General features: G+C 39.7%; 1 protein-coding gene across 7 annotated transcripts; it reads left to right on the top strand.

The window, feature by feature from the left end:
- Window positions 1-688: 688 nt before the first annotated feature.
- ranbp3b (RAN binding protein 3b) lies at window positions 689-17,901 on the top strand. Of its 7 annotated transcripts, none has more exons than XM_074651856.1 (17): window positions 691-820; window positions 2,907-2,962; window positions 3,121-3,157; window positions 3,255-3,332; window positions 3,442-3,513; window positions 7,525-7,590; window positions 7,795-7,887; window positions 8,117-8,211; window positions 8,578-8,697; window positions 10,161-10,261; window positions 10,364-10,439; window positions 10,539-10,635; window positions 12,184-12,308; window positions 12,393-12,513; window positions 13,900-14,042; window positions 15,031-15,226; window positions 16,718-17,901. In XM_074651856.1, exons 1-17 carry the CDS (start codon window positions 799-801, stop codon window positions 16,759-16,761), a joined length of 1,542 nt encoding a protein of 513 aa, XP_074507957.1. In that variant the 5' UTR covers window positions 691-798; the 3' UTR covers window positions 16,762-17,901. The 7 variants fall into 7 exon arrangements, with proteins under 7 accessions (XP_074507960.1, XP_074507957.1, XP_074507954.1 ...); XM_074651853.1 differs by lacking the exon at window positions 691-820 and adding an exon at window positions 1,036-1,213; XM_074651858.1 differs by lacking the exon at window positions 691-820 and adding an exon at window positions 1,317-1,341.
- The last annotated feature ends 2,795 nt before the right edge of the window (window positions 17,902-20,696 follow it).

The following is a 20,696-nucleotide window of genomic DNA, read 5'->3' on the forward strand; positions in this document are numbered from 1 at the left end:
CCAACAGAGGTTTTCCGTGTCTTGTGAAGTGACGGGGTTCTGTAGCGAGAAACGTTATCAGCGGGGCTGAAGCAGGAAGAGAAACGTTACCGTCTCCGACCGGGTGCCGGTGTCTCCCTACGGGCGCGCTCGGAGGCGATAACGTTTCTCTTCCTGCTTCAGCCAGCAGGAAAAGCCAACACTAGGATCAGCAGTGATTCATGGAGAGACCTTCGTCTGGTCAGCTAACATTACTGCCAAGCAGCTGAAATATAGAGTGATATTGTGGTTTTACCTGACGTGTGTCGCCTCACTGTTTTGAGCAATGCTCGTTCATGTCTATGTAGAGCGAGCACAAGCGCGAGCCCTATGCTGACTTTCGTTAACTTCACGGCCACAGGTGTCGCTGTTAACAAGCATTTCTGAAAGTTACAAATAGTCCCTTTAACCCTGCTTTATAATATAAAAGACATGACAATCTCACTTTTTTACAATAAGGGGCCTTTAAGGCTGGGTGAAACATGTGCTCCCTTCAAAACATAAACACATTTAACAGGCGTGGACAGACAGTGTTTTGTGTTTGTGTTTTCCTGTCTGTTACAGTAGATAGTTCAGCGGGCTTTCTCAACGTGCTCAATGTTTCTCTCGCTGCTCTGAACACATCTCTCATCTCTCTGCTCTCATCTCTCTGAACACATCTCTCAGCTCTCTGAACACATCTCTCCGCTCTCTGCTCTCAGCTCTCCGCTCTCTGCTCTCAGCTCTCTGCTCTCCGGTTATCTGCGCGGTGGGTTGTGGGTGTGTGAGCGTCGAAGTAAAATGGCGGACTTGGCAAACGAAGGTGAGTAAGTGGCAGAGTGAAGAAAAACAATACCGCTTTATGTGCCCGCTGTAGACATATACCTGTACATTGTGTGCATATTTGATAACTGAAATAACACTGTGCTTGGCCTGAATGTGAATCGTGAGTTCGTGTAGTAAACAACAAGCTTCGCGGCGGTTTACAAGACTTACACTGTTAGCAGAGCAGGCTAACAATGCTAACTGGTTGGGATGTGGGTAATACCTGGAATGGCCTCGGAACGCCCTCGAGACGCTGCCTGCCTCATAGCTGGCTTAGCTCCTCGCGCTAGCACCCGGCTATTTATAGGCTGTGTGTTTGGCCAAACATGTAATGTGGACAGAACCCAAAGCTTGTTAGGCCCAAAGAGGAGAAGTAACAACGCTATTAAACGTGTGTGTTAATTGATATGACTCGTTTGTAGCTCGGCATCCTGCTTGTTTAGTGGAGTTAGCGCTCAGCTGCAGGATCATTTAGGCGCGCAGAGAGAAAAGCGTCACGTTAAGAGACAATGCTTTGGCGTAATCACTGCTTCCTTTACATTCTCCACTTTAGTACTTATGCTCGTTATTATGTTGTGAGATTGTAGTGAGGTTGTTGGTGGTTATTGCTTGTCAAGCGAGATGACTCATGCGGGATGGAGCGCATTAGTAGGCTAGTAAGCTAAGCTACGTCCGGGGCTTTAGGGAAAACAACCGGTGGTGGGCGCCGTCTATGTGCTGGGCCGGGTCAGATAGTGTAAATGCTAGCTGGTTATCATAAGCCGGGAGCATCTCGGGCTGCTTGGATTTCTGCAGTGAATATCAGTGTCGGCATTTCTTACAGTCATTAAGCCAATATTGCAAGCAGCAGAAAGATACTGTTAATATAGGTCACATAGCATTTTCTTGCATCATATACACAAACAGCTAGTATGAGCCATGAGGGGGTTGTGTGTTTGACATGTTGGTCCAGTAAACAATCCTTGGCAATGTGTGCATTGTTGACTATTATGGATATTTGACCGCATGTATGTGTTCATAACCCCGGCAAAAAAGGCTCACGACGATGCTACACCTGCTCAGTGTTACAGGCCCAACCCAGACAGACAGACAGAGGAAAACCTTTGTCTGCTAACGTTATAGGATTAGACATCTTACAGAGGTTACAGTGTACAGGTAGACGAGTTAAGTGGCCTGAGGTGACCATGAAATCATTAACCTGCCTGTGGATTGCTATTCTCGGTTAGGTATGATAATAGCTTCAATAGCAGCAGCAACATGGTGAGCTGAATAAAATCCCCTTTTTGATGACAACAGTAGCTACAGTTTGGCCTTGTGGATTGACTGGACATTTGATGGCTGTGTGATTACTGTGGTATTTACTTTATTGATTTTTTTTTTTTTTTTTACATCGGTTCATATTGTTTGGTATTTGAGGATTGTTTCGTTTAGGTCAACACAATGTGATTTGTTTTTTCCTGGTACTTTTAATAGGATTGCATAATTAACTCTATCGGTATAGTATGGTTAAGAGTGGATTTTCTTTTGACTGAAATTCAACATTGTTCAGCATTATAGAAATGTTTTTTCTGTAGTCACCTTGGTCAGAATGTTTTCACACTTCCCCTATTTTTACACTTATTTTTTGACTCAGCTAAATCTGACATATAAATAAACTGCGAATTGTTGTGTTTAGCCTCACTGAAGGCTTCACCAGAAGTATAAGGCAGGCAATAAGTTTGTGAACCAAAGCTTTTGTCTGCCATACTGTCTGTGAAATATAGGATGTCTAATATTTTGGATGACTTTTGGCATCATATGTTAATGCATGCAGTATGTATCACTGTGCATTGGAATTTGGTGTTTGATTTAGTGCTGGATGATTATGCTGCTGATTAGTACCAATGCACATAACCTTCTAGCTTTATCAACACTCATGCTGTCACTGTTTTTTTAGAGGAAAATCAAGGCCACAGATTCAGTAAGCTAGAGCCTTAGCTATATTTTGTGTTCTACTGTAAACCATGACGGAGAATCAAATAAATGGGATTGCTGTACACTTTAAGTTAGTGCTTGGATGACTAGCCTACATCTTCTCTTAACAGACAAGCCTGCCATAGCGCCACCTGTGTTTGTTTTCCAAAAAGATAAAGCACAGAAGGTAAGTCTCTCTATGTTATTCAAGAATTTTTTGAGGCTGAAGCCATATTTGATCATTTTGCAGACTTTATTTATATTGATAATCAGTCTGGACAGCATTATTGAAAAGCACACATTGCAGGAGAGTTGTCAATCTCAAATCCTTCACTTCTCTTGCAGCGATCTGCAGATGGCTCAAGTGCAGAGGATGGAGAAGGTAATTCAAATGTCCAAACTGGCCACTTTCTTTGTTATTACATTTCTCATATTATTTATTTAAACTGCAATATTAATATTTTTTTTACCATTTTCAGATTCAGATAAAGACGAGGCAAGCTATTGCCCCCCTGTGAAAAGGGAAAGGACCTCATCGTTCCCACCCCCACATTCTGGTAAGGGCACGTGGTGACTAAGCAGAGCATTTGTTTTTTTCTTGGTTTTTGCTTGTGGTGTACACATTGATTTGTATGCTGAGTGCAATGCCTCTTCGCTACTTTGCAGTTCCCAAGAACAATGTATTCATGCCCTCAAGTTTCTGCCAGTCTCCAACTGGGAACTCTGACTCTGAGCCAGGTGAGGCATCTAGACCACCATTAGTTTCTCTTCACAGCTTAAAGCCCCCCTGCAGTAAAAATCTTAGTTTCAGGGGTCAAACATGTAATTCTTTACAACAATTTAAGGCAACAAACACAATAAATTGATTGGTAAACAAACTTTTGTTAGCCCGAGAATATGTAAGAACTTATTTTTGAACATGTGTTTATGTTTTCTAACATCATGACATCAATAGTTGCAAATAAGATGTCAGTGAAGTTTTGTGTATTCCCTGCCTGCAAATGCACCCATCCACTCTGACCAGCTCTAGTTAACTTGCATGTGGTAATTTTACTTCTGAGCTAGCCCTTCAGGTATCTGCTGTGGAGGTCTGACGTTATTCATGGATTGAGGAAAAGAAGCAGTTAGAGAATGCAAAGCACAACTTCCATAGACGGCCAAAGTCCTCAGGCATGAGTGGCTTTTTTGCAGGAATGATTTTAAATGATAAGTGAATGTAGAACAAGAAATTTACTCTAAATTGCCTCCTTTATATGTTAGGGGTGTCACGATTCGATTTGACTTTCAATTTTAAGGCCATGATTCGATTCGATTTTCGATTTAAACATGCCATTGTTAGATTAGAGTTTTGATTTGTAAAAATCAACAGACCATTGATTTTATGTCCTGACAACTGTCATTTACACTTTCAAATTCTTCTTTAAAAAGAGAACCAAACTCCCTTTTTATTTAGAAAGTATAAAAATTAGACTACAACAGTCTACAATTTAAAAAGCTGCATCTTTTCAATATCATTATCTGTGTGACCCACCTCAGTACAGAATCATTACAAAAACAAAACATAAATCCTTCTGCAGTGCATTACATGTGTGCTGTAATCTACAAAAATACGGTTTTGTTGTCATTTACTGTCGCGCTTGTTTCTCTCCCCTCTCTCTCCTCTGATAGCTGTTTGTCAATGAGGGGGAGGCGGAGCTTTGGACATAGACTGTGTGCGCTGAGGGACGGTACTCAACAGTCCCGCTAGCTTGTTGCTCTCGCTACCAATATCAGTTGCACTGATCAAACAATGTTGAGCTGAAAAAACGTGCACGTAGGCTGAAATTCAATGGTGGTGTTTTGTCGGGAGATGCAGTGACTTAACGTTAAACCGAGTAAGAGAGCTATGAGTAAGGAAAAAAACAAACTTAAGTCTGCTTTCCCGCTAGGCTAATTCATGCAGTGTAAAATGCCATAGGCATATGCAGGAAGTGCCCTGAGTATCGTAGTGACAGGGATGGCCCACATTTCCCATCATGCCTGCCTTGTCCCGAGTGCTGGACTGAGTAGATTTAAGTTTGCCGTTCTATGTTTCAAAATGCAAATATTGCAAATTTTGATTTCCATGATTGAAATCGTAAGTTAATTTAGATCGATTTCCGATTTAGAATCGAAATCATGACACCCCTATTATATGTAGTATTTGTCATATAGAATTACTAAAATGGAAGGAACTTACTGTGCCAGATCAGTGCAGTCAGGTTGGATATCGCTGTATCGGTTCAGGCTGTTACGTTTAGGTTCTGGTTGAGGTTATTTTGATAGTTTTTGGTTCTCCTCTTGTTCTGTCTATGGCTGCACCAATGGCCTGTGTCAATTTCGTCATGTGTTGCAACAAGAACATGCAGCAGAGAGATGATGATGAAGTCTATTTGTTGCATTTGTTTTGTAAGCTAATTGTCAGTATTATATGAAATAGAACAGGAGCTTCTCAAAATCCTCTGTAATTCAGCGGAGGCTTCTTCATTGTGGGAACATTATGACCTTGTGACCATGCTGGTTCATAATGTAGTCCTGTTCTGGATTATGACTGTTTGAACTGCCAAGTTCAGATCAGAAACAAGTTCTGAGCTTACCAGCCAAATTTATGATGCCAGTTTGGGAACAAGTTGAGCTTGATATTGGTAATGGCATAGGTTTCATTATTATAATGAGCCGTAATGTTATGTGCTGTAGTTGACTGCTCTGTAGTGCCACTGAACATGTAAAATCAATGGTATGAGGGATTATAAAACAGTTGTGTTTTGTTTTGGTGGGCTGCTGTGCCTTATTCTGTATAGACCTTACATATATAATGGCTGTCCCCAGATTAGTTCATTTGTATTTGAGAGAAAGCCTTTCTGTCTCTTTTAAAATAGGAATAAAATATAACATTGAGTTTGGGTCTCAAATTTAGCAGTACAAGTCGGCAGTTAAGTTGAGTTACGTCCTAAAGATTCATATACAGAATTGGTTTGGGTCTCAGTTCCACGCTTGTGCAGACTATTTGCTGAGGTTTGGAACCCCCTGTGTGTCTAACATACAGTATTTATCATATCGCAGTTGGTAGCATGCTGTTGATCATCTCTGGTAGAATATTTGTTATAGTTCACCATGTGCATTTCATTGGAGGGAGTAATACAAAACTGAAATCACACAGTTGCTTAAATTATCAGAATCAGCTTTATTAGCCAGTTATTATTTTGCCCTCAACATATAAATACAGCTAAAAACAAGGACAATAAACTAGCTGAACAAGGGTAAACATAAACATGTAGCTATTATTTACATATCAGTAGGTGACAGGAGATAAATAGATATATAAAAAAAGAATATATGTAAACAATACAACAAGGAACAACAACATACAATGTCTATAAGTCAGACTGTTTCTGTAATTATGACTGCAGTGGGACTTTAACAAAAATGTATGTGCTTTTTTGTAAATTATTTAAAGGAGCGGTGTGTGACAATTATGAGGATCTATGGCCAGAAATGGAATATAATATTAATAAGTATGTTTCTTTAGTGTATAATCACCTGAAAATAAGAATCGTTGTGTTTTCGTTACGTTAGAATGAGTAGTTCATATCTACATACGCAGCGGGTCCGCTTCACGGAGCCGGCCGCCATGTTTCAACAGTAGCCCAGAATGGACAAACCAAACACTGTTAACTTGTCCTGCTTGGGCCGGAGTCGATAATGTTACTTGCTCCCGTCGCCGCCACTCTCTCTCTTGCTTCATCACTCACTTCCCACTTATACACATACTCTAAGCACACTATTCTTATAATAACTGGCTCCAGAGAGGGCCATTTGCATTTTCACGGCGGCAACCGTAGCAATCCTACACGCTTGGCACACGGGGGAAGTTGTAATCTGCAACCTCACCGCTAGATACCGCAAGATCCTACACACTGTTCCTTTAAAAGTGTACATTTTCTGTTAATATGTCTTATTAAATTTTTGATTGGGATTTTGATTTGATTGTTTAAATTCTTATCACCAGTTTTATTGAGTTGGCAGGGTTGATGTCACCAGTTAACACAGCTTTACAGAGAATACAGGGTATCCATTTGAACAAACTGGGCATAATTAATAACTATTTTCAGCATATTGCATAAAGCCCTTATTTGGAAGTGAAAACAAAGATGTACACACTAGAAATCAAACACTGACATATAGAACTAAAGTAAGTATGGCAGGTCCGATGTACTATACTGTACTGTTCGTTTCGCTAATTTGATTAAATTGGACTCTTTCGCTTTTGTAGTTGCCTTTTTCCATTGAACAGCTGTGTCTAGTGCGCCTCCATGTCCTAAGAATTATGTTGGTTAGTAAAATATAATAAGGCCCTGGTTGTCAAAAAAAAAGAGATTTTGTTTAAATTTATGTTCACTGGACATGGTAATGATCTCATAAATGTTGATGAAAAAGAGAATGCCGTTTTTACAAGTGGTTTCTGCTTTAGCACTGATTAGGGCCAGGTCATGTCAGGCTAATAAAGCCACTGAGATGGAGAGTCAGAGGTAGAAATAGATCAGAGGCCCTAGAGCCCGCCATGTAACTGCACAAGAGTTGATTGCGACACAACTCTCGAGGCTCTACAAGGGTTACTGTGGCAACGGGCCCTGTGGTTAGAAAGGTGCAAAGACAGAAGGAATGCACGCTTTCTAAGTTGTATAAGATCTTTTTTTAATGTCTGCCTTCTCTTGTGCTCCGTCTCACCAGAGGAGAAGCCTGTCGGATTCCGTTTAAAGCCACCAACTCTCATACATGGACAGGCACCAAGTTCAGGTTGGTGTTTGAGGTTGTGAGCCTTCATCTTTTTCTCACCCTGACTTGATTGAAATGGAAAAAAGACTTGAACTTGAACCCAGACTTGCACCCTTTTTATATGACCCCTCTTAGAAATGGAAATGGTACATCTAGACTTGAACATGTAGACCCAGAACATCTCATTGTGTTCAAAAAGTATGAGACAAGTTGGCTCTGTTGCAGGCGTCCCAAGTCAGAAACCCAAGGAGCAGCAACGCAGTGTCCTCCGCCCTGCAGTTCTCCAGGCGCCGCCCTCTAAATCACATATAGAGTCCAGTGAGTGCAGCTTGGAGTCACCTGCACTCATTAGTTGATACTTATAAAACATTCTGAAATATCATTAAAATCTTCTTTGTCTGATAATTAATTCAACTTTGAATAATGATAACTTGCATAGTGCAAGTGCAAAGTGTGTTTTCGGCATGTGCCTAACAGGCTAAATTTCCTTTGGGACAGTAAAAAAAAAAAAGTAAATTATCTTTGTCCTTTCTGTCTGTTCATTTAGATTCCAGTTGTGGAACCAACGGTGTGAAAAAGTCAACAGATGGGGGCTCTGGGATCCAGTCCCTCTTCCTGAACAACACAGAGCACAGGTCACAGGTGAGGAGTGGCTAAATCTGCCTGTTATAATAAGGGCTTGGTATTGATGAACAATGGCAGTTAGTTCAGTACGGGCTTTGTTTACGGCATTGGAAAGAAAAGTGTGAAAAAGCATTAACCTGTAGGTTATTTACAGAAAATTTGTGGTTATTTCCGTGCTCCTGTGTAATGAGGAAGTATATTGAATCTGTTAGGCAAATATTGGATATCAAAAGATTCCCTGTACTGCAAGTGGAATTTGTCAGTAAGTTGCTTTTATTCAATTCAGAGCAATGTTAGAAACATTGTTGTTAGAACTGGCATTGTATAAAAAAAATACGGACAAATGTAAAGTTGACCTTGGTGCTTTTTTTGTTCCCGTTTCAGAAACATGAAAATGAGGAAGATGGAGCAAGTGGTAACAAAGACGGAGACGAAAGAGAGAAGAAGGAGACGGATGTAGCAATATCGTTTGTGTTTGGTCAGAATATCAAAGACAGAGCGAAGGTGGGTTGTTTTCCACTTGTCTTACACCTGTTTAACATAGTGAGCGTGCAAACTTGAGGCGAGAATGTGTGACAAACAAAAACAGAAATGCACAGTTAAATGTGGCAGACGGAGGAGAGGCTATTACACATTTGAGATGATACTGTGAATAATGAGTTGCCTTGTTGTAGTCTACATTTTATGTTTAATTTGTGACTTTTAAAGGACCAGTGTGTATGATTTAGTGACATCTCAGGGTTCAATTTAATGTTTTTTTCACTTGTAGGTTAGAGATATACTTGCCCAAAGTAAATTTTACTCGCCCCTATTGAAATTATCAGCTCTTGTTATGGCAGCCACCGTTTTTTTACGCCTTGCTCTCAAACTTGCAGCTAACTGTGCAATACATAGTTGGAATTTCGCCCACGTCCTCTAACGCCACCTCATTAAACTCCTTCCAGCTTCCAGGATAATTGAAATGCTCGTTTGCGTATTTTATGATGTCATCACACTAAAAAAAAAAAAAAAAAACTCTGGGTATCTCAGGGGACACAACATTCACCGCCTCGGTTATTGCAACCCGAGACTCCTTTCCTTATAAAGAGAAATGGGGGCGTGGCAGTATACTGATTTCAAATAGCGGGCACGTACCTTTCAGTTTAGAATGAATCTGATTCACAAAATTGGCCGGTGTGCATGTGTCATGAATCCGACGGTAATTTTGTGTGCGAAGCAAGAACATTTCTACGCACATATTAGTGAATGAGGCCCAATGTGTTTACCTCTTTAACCTCTTACCTGATCAGGTAAGTTGCTAGATTTACTAGCCAGACATGGCATTTTTTCTCACCATGAGCAATTGGGCAATCCTTATTTTTGAGCCCTGCATCTAGCAATGAGGTTGCAGTTTACAACCAACCTCCGCTCAACCATCCCTTTTCAAGTGTATTGAAGAACCTATGGTGGCCTTAAGGTAATGTAAAAATTACATTACTAATGTAAAAGAGGCCCTCTCTAGAGCCGGTGTTTGGTTTGTTCGTTCTGGGCTACTGGTGAAACATGGTGAACTCCGTGAAGAATTCCCGCTCCCTATCTAGATATAAATGGCTCATTCTAAGTTAGCGAAAACACAATGATTCCTAAGTTTCAGGTGAATATAAACTAATGAATACTTAGCTATGAATATTATATTATATTTCTGCCAATAAATCCCTCTTAATCCCACACACTGGCCCTTGAAGCATTTCCATATTAACACAACGTCAAGGGTATCGGTTCCCTTGCTAAGAGAATTTCCTGTAATGTTTTGTGACTCAAGTTCCTGATAAGAGGTGCATTTCCTGTGGTGTTTTGTCCAATATTATTTTGTATCATTTTGTGGTCCGTCTGAGTTTTATTAATGTAGATTTGTAGAAGTTTTTTGGTCTTTAAGTTTGGGTCATTTCTTTAAGCATAACTCCAAATGTACCACCTTTTTTTTCTAGTTGGAGGAGAACAGTACAGAAGGCAAGTCAAAGGATGGTGTGCCACTGGACTCTCAATCAGAGGCCACTAATTATTTCTTACAGTACATCTCTACCCCAAGGTAATGTAAATGTGTCCTTCAAGTATTTTTAGCAACTCCTCTTCATTCATTTTTAACTTCCATCAACTCACTGTTTTTTTTTTTTATTCCCTGTCCTTTCAGTTCAAACAATGCCACAAACAGTACAGACAGTGGGGCAAAATTTGTTTTTGGGCAGAACATGTCTGAGCGAGTTCTGGTGAGTTGATGCAACCTGTTGTACAGTGAGTCTGCCATATTGGAAAACGTGGAAAAGGTGATGAACCAGTTCCAACAATCAGCTTTGTTCTGTTTTCAGAGTCCCCCGAAGGGCGAGTCCTCAGGTGATGAAAATAAAGAAGTTACAGCTGCCCCTGTTTCAGAGCCCTCATCACAGGAAGCCACCCCAGAGAAGGGTAAAAACACAAACCCCACTGATTACTGAAAGTGTTTGATGTTTGGCTTGTCCACTAATAGATGCAAGAGAGATGCTTGGCTGCACTCCAGTGCTAACTACACACAACAAAAGCAAGACCTGGGATGGTTAAATAAGCATTTCAACAGAAACGAGACATTGAAATTATAATTCTAACAGAAATATTCACTGAAATATGTGTTTATCTATTTAACATGTTATGTAAAGTATTTTAATATCCAGATCAGATTAGTTGGGAACTAGTGTTTGATTAGCATATTATTACAAATTAGGACTGGGCAATTCATCAAATTTTATTTGCAATTGCGATTTTGGCATCCAACGTTTATGAAAATAAGATAACCGAGATAAAAACATTATTGTGCCGCATTCCGTTTCGTAATGATGTTCTCGTTTTGTCTCGTGTTATAAAGCCAGCGCACCCCTTTTCTTTACAGCGGTGCGTTTTTGCCGCGTTCAGCCAGTCAGGGACGGCGTACTTGTGTGGGAGGATCCCCTCGTGGGACCTCTCCCCCGGCGCCAGCTGGGCCTCACCTGGTGCATTTCCTCTGTGGCGGTTCGCCCTGACCGGTTCTAGGTCGGCTTGGAAAGGCCCGGGGTGAAGGTGGCTCGTGGATCCGTCCTTGAGCTTTACAGCACCCCTCGCCTGGTCCTCGCCGCTTCCCAGGCCGTGGACTTAGTGCTCACTGTGCCCTCTCTCTAAAGCCTCTTTTGCTTGCAAAGTACACCAAATTGATGCATTTAACTTTAAAATGTAAAAAGTTCTCTATCAAAATGCATGATGTTTCCAAAGTCAATGAGTTATTGTGTTAAATAATCGTAATCTCAATACCTACCAAAATAATCGTGACTATGATTTTTGCCATAATCGAGCAGCCTTATAATGTAAGACTCAATACTGCATGACCTGGTTTGATGAATATATTTAAAACAATGGAGGCTATGACTATACTGATATTTCTTTTGGTTATTTTTTTATTATTATTATTTTAGAGAATGGCATGTATTTCATTTGGTTTCATGAACTCCTACGTTATAACCAAGGTCATTGTGTTAACACAAATTGGCAGTAGTCAGTTATTTTATGGCCTAAACATAAAAGGCTACATCACTGAGTGAGATAATACTGTACATACATTTTTCTGGTTTGACGGTATGTTTCAGTGACTGTCCTCTTTGTCCAATGACAATGAAACGACATTGAGCATTTCATAGCTGCTGCGTGCACCGGCATTCGTTAATATGAGCTGAGAGCTGAAGCGGCTCTTCTCTGCAAATGATCTGCAGCGGCCTGTACAGCACCTGTGTTAAGTGATGGAGTGACAGCCTGGGTCCTTCATTATCACGCTTCAGCACTGGATTGTCCAACATTTTTTTGCAGAGAATGTTGATTTTGTGTCACTGCAAGACGATATGGGTGTGAGAGGAGACTCTCTCACTGACACATCAGTATTTGATAAAAATCTCAGCATCAAAATAACTCCATCTAGGTGCAGATTTCTCACCACTGTATTTTTTATCTCGCCAGTGAACAGCGTGTCAGAGTCTTTGGAGGAGTCTGCAGCAGCTTACACCAAAGCCACAGCCAAGAAGTGCATCTTAGAGAAAGTCGACGTCAAAACTGGAGAGGAATCAGAAAGCAATGTTTTACAGGTAGAAGGCACTCGATTCAACACATGCAGTAAATAGATGTGGTAGAAAGCAATACAATTCTTGTTTTTGTCACTCTCTTTTCAGATGCAGTGCAAGTTATATGTTTTTGAGAAGACTGCTCAGTCGTGGATAGAGAGAGGTCGAGGTTTGCTGAGGCTCAACGACATGGCATCAACAGACGACGGCACGCTACAGTCCCGTTTAGGTAAGCACACCTGCCGAAACTTCTTGGGGGTTAAAAATGTAAATAAACATCTGACTGTTAAGAATGTGCACTGCTCCAGATTTTTATGATTCATTGATCAGGGCGTAGTTTGATTGCAAAATTGAATGCTCATGTTTGTTTGTAAGTTGAATGTTTGTGCCAGATAGATATGGGAGGATTTAGAGATAACATTCTCCGTAAAAAAAAAAATACAAATGGTTCTTAGTTGTGGGTTCCATTGCCATAATTATTGCAATACCTGACATTGAACACAAGGGGGAGCCCATTCCTGTGCTATACACTTCTGTGGAGCAGGCACCACAACATGCTGTTAAATGCACTGTAATACACTGTATATACGTGGAGTACGATGTGTTTTGTCATCAAAGAAAGAGAACTATAATAACAGACAAAGCACCTTTTTTACTGAAAGTTTAGATTTTTGCTTTTTATTTCAAAAAGGGATGTTTTGCATTACAACACTATTTTAGAAACTTACCTACATCCAATTTCTTCAGGTACCTACAAGAGAAACTATATCAAACAACACTTGCCAGACTTCACCACCTCAGAACCAGATAAACTGGATTTTTGCTTGAAGTCTATTTCCAGCACTAAAAACAACTATCATATATGAAACTGCAAAGGATGAACTCTGCTTACACAGAAACCATCAAACAAGCATGGGGAAAAAGAACTGGGTGGGGAGATATCTGGGGAGATATCTGGAGACATCTGGGATGATGATCTACATTATGTTCATACAAGCTCTATAAATGGCAGACAAAGGTTAATTCAATTTAAGGTGCTGCATAGGAAAAATGGTGTGGAGTTTACTTTTTGAGTAATACAGCCTGAGTTATCATCACAGTGTGATATGTGTAAGGAGGGCACCTTGTTACATAGTTTGGCCTGCTGTCCAAAGCTGATCAAATACTGGGAGGACATTTTCAGCATCTTTTCCAAAGTAGTAGGTCTGACATTATGTATACAAAACCGCAGTCTTGGAAAGGGAGGAGTGAGTGGAGGGGTACTCATTTGGTTGCAGTCTGCAACCACACCACTAGATGCTGCCATATCCTACACACTCTACCTTTTTAAGGAATTCTCAAAGACAATTTATTGCTTATGGCCTTATAACTATGAAGAAAGTTCTGCTTCAGCATTGGAAAACACCAGAAACCCCCTCAGTACAGCACTGGCTTAAAGGACCAGTTTGTATGATTTAGTGGCATCTAGCGGTGAGGCTGCACATTGCCACTAACTGAACACCAAACCTGACTATTCTTCTGACCTCCCCGGAGGAATTGGACTAAAATGACATACTTACCTCACACTGTACTTCATTGCGGTTGTGTGTGTGTTTTTGTTTTTAAACTCTTCCAGTGATGAGGACCCAGGGCAGCCTCCGGTTGATCCTCAACACTAAACTTTGGGCCCAGATGCAGGTGGACAAGGCCAGCGAGAAGAGTGTACGAATCACTGCCATGGACACAGAGGACCAGGGGGTCAAGGTCTTCCTAATATCGGTATGTATCATCAAACATTATACTAGAGTTGTACAATATTTTTTCCAATCTTGGGGAAAATTTACACGAAGGCAATAAGACAAACATCTCCTTGTAAACAAATGCGGGTTATTTTTTATAGCTGTAGAATATCACTACCAGATGCTTCAATTAAGTAAAGCACAGACATCTGGTTATATCTCAGTTTCAGCACAAACAGGGCAGAAACTCAATGCTTTCTCATAATTCAACTGCTGACACTGTTAATACTTCTTTTTTTCTTTTTTTTCAACATATTTTTATTATTCTATACAGTCAGACCCCCCCACCCTCCCCCAAAACCAATAAATAAAAATAAATGAATTATAAAAATGGGTGAAACGGGACATTTTACATAAAATAACTGGTTAAACTGACCGTAAAAGTAAATATATATATATATATACATATATACACATACATACCTACATATTGTTAATACTTCTTGACAAGACATAGTCAGCCAGATATCTGCAGGCAACTGGCAAGTTAGCGTTAGCTACCCAGCTATGGGAAGTGACGGAGCTTAAAAAGTAGAATTTGGTTTGGTTAATGCTCTTCCTCCATATATACCAGTTCTTGATGAATTCAAGATGATGAACATTTCCACAGCACTAATTCCCATCTATACAACAACATAGTTACACAATACTCAACCCTTTGTTTTGATTTTTAATATAAGTACTACTCTCATTCACTTATATATTTCAGTTGGTGCCAAGTTTCTGTTAATGAAATTCAAAACTTCCTGCACAAATCTTTCACATTAAAAGCCTCCCAGTGGCTGAAAGGGCATAATCTATATTTCAGGCGGGCTTTTAATGTGAAACATCTACATGGAGAGTTGAGTTGTACTCCAGGTCTGCACTTGACGCCAACAACGTCATATAATATGTATGAATGTTGATTTCTTTTTTTTTGTTTTCTCAATGTGCTGAGTGGTCTCTCCCTATGTCTCTCTACTCTTCAGGGTAGCTCTAAGGACATAGGTCAGCTGGCTGCAGCGTTACATCACCGTATCTTAGCCCTGAAGAGCAGGGCGGATCAGGAGCCCGAGACCCCAACAACAACCATCCCTGACACCGATGTACCGCAGTCCAACGAGGACGACAGCGACGAGGAAGACAATGCCTCCGCCTCAGCTTCAGCCTCCACTCCTGCTACGAGTCAGTGATTTTTATTGTTAATGTGCATGTTTCAACATTCCCTGGTTTACTTGCTCTTAAAGGAACAGCTTGTAACATTTAGGGGGATCTATTAGCAGAAATGGAATATAATATTCATAACTATGTTTTCATTAGTTTATAATCACCTGAAACTAAGAATCATTGTGTTCGTTAGCTTAGAATGAGCCCTTCATATTTATAGGGTGCTGGTTCTCTTCACAGAGTCCTCCATGTTTCTACAGTAGCTCAGAATGGACAAACCAAACACTGGCTCTAGAGAGATCCTTTTATGTTACCTGAAGTACACCGTGGTTCTCCAACACACTTGTGAAACTGCGATAATGTGAGCCACTGAGTGCAAAACCGTGGTACCACCGGGCGCCATCTGACTTCCATTGCTCCTAAAGTAGTGTTATCATGGTAAGGATGGTCTCTAACTGGAAAGGAGTGAGCAGAGTAGGGATGTCACAGTACCAGAAATCTAGTAGTCGATACCAATACCAGTGAATTTACACTATTCTCGATACCAATTCGGTACCACGGTAAAAAAAAACAATAAATCCCATGTAATTCAACACACACTCCTTTTTATTAAAACATTTGAACATTACAAAAAACAGGCATGTAGCCTTGAAGTAATAAATAAAAAGAAACGTCTATTAACATTGCAAAAACAGAACAGTGGCATGTAGCCTTCAAGTATTTAAAACAAACAATATTGTCTGGATGTCTGTCTTTGAGGTGCTTTGCTAAATTGGAAGTATTTCCTCCTTTGGAAAGAAAAGTATGACGGCACCGTTACCGCACCGCATACTGTTTTTTGCGAATCTATTGTAACGTTGCGTGTGGCTAACTTGTAGAAGAAGGGAGACTGGAAACGGTTCCTCTTTTGCACTTAACAGAGCCGGATTTATTCCTTGCCGCAGCTCACAAACTACCCGGAGTTGGAGGTGTGTCGAAAAATAATAACAACTGGCCGGTCGGTTGCTTAGCGTTTTCGCTCTCGTTCATTGCACGTATCTTTGCTAACTAGCCAGCTGGCATCTTTCACGTCTCGTGTTGTTGTTTTTTTTCCGTGCTGTTACGGCGTTCTTCGTCTTCCTTCATTTCACGGCAGATGAGAACACTTGTAAGTGTATACTGCCCCCATTAGATCCGGAAGAATCGCATCTCCAGTACCTCCGCTCCGGTACCAAATGACCATTACAGGCATCGTTCGGTACCGAAAGAAAACGAGTACCGTCACATTTTTAGAATTTTGGTACCGAAGTATCGGTCCTCGTGACATCCAGAGAGCAGAAGAGTACTTAGTTGGTTGCATTCTGCCACCGCACCAGTAGATGTCACCAAATCCTACACACTGTACCTTTAAACCAAATGAAAGTCATGATTTGGAGTGTTTGTGGGTTTCATTGCTGTTTTGTGATGTATATATTTAGCCCACTCGCTTACAAAGCCCTTGATAACCTGCTGTCACTTTCCTTCCTGCAGGTAATTCAGAGGGAGGAGAGGGCCAGGCAACAGGAAGCACATAGCGCTCTCTCTTGGACAGCCTGCTAAGATGCTGCCGTTGAGGCATTTTTGCTGTAGGCATCTCCATGGACACCCCTTGACCAACATGGGTCCTCCAGACCAGTACTTTTGGATATTAGAAGTCTAGCTCCAGGAAATAACCCCTTGTGCCGGAGTGTCTCACCCAACTCGTGCAGTTCATCTTCTCTGCATTCAGCGTAATATCTGGAGTCGTTTCTTCCCTCCCTCTCCTGTTTTGTGTTTTATTTTTGTTTTCGAGTATTTTTTTCCTCTCCCCGATAGCAAAAATAAAGACTTCAAAGCTTTGGTTTGGGACTTTTCTGCTCATCATATTGATGAGTGTAAGGGTGTTTTCCTCTACATTTTAAAGTATGGCACATGTTAAGACTGCAGTTTCTACTTTGGGACCTTTTTACTCACTCTACAGCCGTACCTCTGGACGCCACACATCCAGAGGAGCTTCATTCACATTGTATTTGACTAGTCATCAGTCAGTTGTTCCTACATTGAGTCCAACCTTCCTCCAACCTCCCCCCCCATCCCAACCAGTCTGTGCGTTAGGTTTTGGCAAATGTAATTTATTTTGGAACACATCTCAACACATTATGTGCAGTTTGTAATGGCTAGCCAAGACCACTCAAGTTGTCATTAATAGCAGTTTCTTATATTTCCTATTGACCTATATTATACAGAATAAAAGACTGAAACAATGCAGTTTCTGCTAATGTGAGTTAATGATGCGAGGACAAAACAGCAGAAGGATTCACCTCAAATTTGTCTCTAAATTAATAAGATGTGTTAGTCATTCACTTTGTGGTTTTTTTTTATTTTTCCAAATCAAAATTAGCTCATCAGTCTACATTCTGCATGTAACTGTTATTTCCTTTTTTCTCTTCAGCATCCCAAGGGTTTACTGTGTTGATACATATTTTTATTTTGAAGCTATACAAACTTTTTATCCATTTTCATTTGGAAAACATGTTGGAATGAAGACTTAAGTTCATGTGTGGAAAATTTGAGTGATAACTCTTAATACCCTTTGAATGTCATGTACATTTGAATATATCATTTAGTAGCGCACCATGTTTTTCTCATCTCCTCCAACTACCCCCCTTTACAAAATAAACCATTTTGGACTTACATCTGGGATTTTTTCCTTCTGATACCTGATCTGATTTTCAATGTAAGATCCAAACTTAAATCCAAATTTCAGAGCAAGACATCCTTAGAGTGTGGTATACTTTGACATTGATTGTTTCCTGTAGATGTATTAAATCAAAACAGCCAAAGAAAGGGAGAGCGGTTCATCTGTTTGGTATTCATGTGTTGGATCTGGCCTACAAGTTGATGTATGCTGTGCTCGGACTGCGTGTAGCAGGAATAGGGCCAAAACTTGCTTATAAAGTATTCATCACGCACAAGGGCATGAATTTTTGATGCATGTACCTATCAAAACAGCCCAACCAAATCATATACATCCAAACTAGGAACATAACTGCTGTTGCCCCCAAACTCTCCTTACCTGCCTTCCTGTGGTGACTCAGTAGGAAAGTATTATTCTGTGTCTCCCATAAATACGTGTAATGAAACAACAAACAAATTCTGACCTTTGATGTTGGGACAGTATAAAACAAATCTGCATAAGAAACCCAAAACATAGGTTCTTCCCCACTGATTTTTACAAACCTCTAGTTAAGTTAATTTAAATGCAACCCTTTTTTGAGTACAACAGGTGAAATGCACAACTAGGTAAGTAAACTTTATTTATACGCAGGACTTTCCTAAACAGAAGTGCTTTATGGGAAGAAGAACAGGGGAACAAAGGGTAGTGTCTAGAAGGTAACCCTCAAACTTGGCCTTAACCATCTCACAAGAGTTACCAAATTATGGGTTACCTTCTAGACACGACCGGACAGATAGATAAAATAGAGAAGGCAATGAAGTGTACAACCCACAAAATACAATGTGTAAAAAAGAAAACAGAGTTTAGGAGAAGTGGTGGAAGAAGTACTCAGATCTTTTATTTAAGTAAAAGTAATGCATTCAAAATTGTACTTAAGTAAAAAGGTACTCACTATGCAGAATGGACCATTTTAGAATAATGTATGTTATTGATAAATTAATGTGTTCATCACTTTAATGTTGCAGTTGGTAAATGTGGAGCTGATTTTAATGACTTTATATACTGCTGGGTAGCTTGTGGAATTTATCTTGGTCTATTTATCTTGTCATTTATTTGATGTTATTAACCTGAATCTGCAAAGTAACTAAAGTTGCTGGATAAATGTAGTGGAATAAAAACTAAAATACTTCTCTCTGAGATGTAGTGGAGTAAATTAGCAGAGAATGTAATTACTCAAGTAAAGTACAAGTACCCAAAAGCTGTACTTGACTAAATGTATTTTCAGTAGTTACTTTCCACCACTGTCGAGGAAAAACAACAGCAACAGCATGATCACATTTCATTTTCAGCCCTGAACTTGAACAGCTAGAAGTCCCGGCTCTGGAGATGTGAGCCTCCTTCCAGTGGTCAGAGGGCACAACAACTCTTGTAAGTATGGCCATACTCTGTATGTCAAAAGTAAAAGCAGGGATGACTTTTTTTAAATAATAAGGCTGAAGAAGGGTTTGAAATGTTAACTGGAAAAGGAGGACTGAATGAATGATTTCAAATGGAGCTCAAAATTTAGAGTTGGATTCAATTTCACCAAATTTTTGTTATAAGTGTTATGAGATCTTCTGGGTTTTTTTTCCCAGGATGTCCTAGACTGAAGGCACAAGAACACTGCTGTCCCTGTACCGAAGGGACAAAGACACTACTGTCAGTAACAAGTGGCAAGTATACTATGACATTTTGTATGACTTTTATAGCATACTGTACTATAACTTTTTATGACCTACTGTATGACAGTTTTTTTTACATTATTTGACATTCGATATGACACTTTGTATGACAAACTATACTATAACTTTATTAGTTTTTAAATTACATACCACACTGTGACCCTTTCTTAGGGCTGTCAAAATATTTAATCACAATTAATTGCATGATTGTCCATGATTAATTGCAAATTAATCACCTTTTTCAACTGTTTGAAATGTACCTTAAAGGGAGATTTGTCAAGCATGAATTACAATGAATTTTTTTGACATTCTATACTATGACTTTTTTTCGACACACTATATTACTTTTTATGACTTTTTTCGACATACTATAACTTTTTTTTTCGACACTATACTATGTCTTTTTCAACATACTATACTATGATTTTTTTCGACATGCTATACTATGATTTTTGTGGACATACTATACTGTGACCTTTTTTTTCGACATACTATATGAATTAAAAAAAAAAAAAGGCATACTACACTGAATTTTTTTCGACATACTATACTATGACTTTTTTTTCGACATACTATACTGTGACTTTTTTATTTTTTTGACATACCATACTATGACTTTTTTAAATTTTTCGTCATACTATACTATGTCTTTTTATCCACACACTATAATATGCCTTTTTATTTTTTCGATATACTATACTATGACTTTTTAACGACATACTATAGCCTTCTATGACTTTTAAAACTTTTTCAACATACTACACTAGGCAAGGCAAGGCAAGGCAGCTTTATTTGTATAGCACATTTCAACAACAGGGCAATTCAAAGTGCTTTACATAAACATTCAAGAACATTGCGACAAAGTGCAAAAGAACATTAAGAAATAATTAAAACAGTTATAAAAACATTAAAAATTGGAAGATAAAAACAAGCTAAAAATAAAAGCTGGGATAGAATGACAATCTTTTTTTCATTTTCTTTTTCATTTTTTCAACATAGTATCACAGTAATAGCACATCTCTCACCCTGCCACAGTCTGCTTGTCCTCCTTCCCTCAGGGAGACGCTACAGGACTCTCCGTTCCAGGACCAGC

The sequence above is a fragment of the Sebastes fasciatus genome, chromosome 11, assembly GCF_043250625.1.
Source record: "Sebastes fasciatus isolate fSebFas1 chromosome 11, fSebFas1.pri, whole genome shotgun sequence".
NCBI classification, from domain to species: domain Eukaryota; kingdom Metazoa; phylum Chordata; class Actinopteri; order Perciformes; family Sebastidae; genus Sebastes; species Sebastes fasciatus.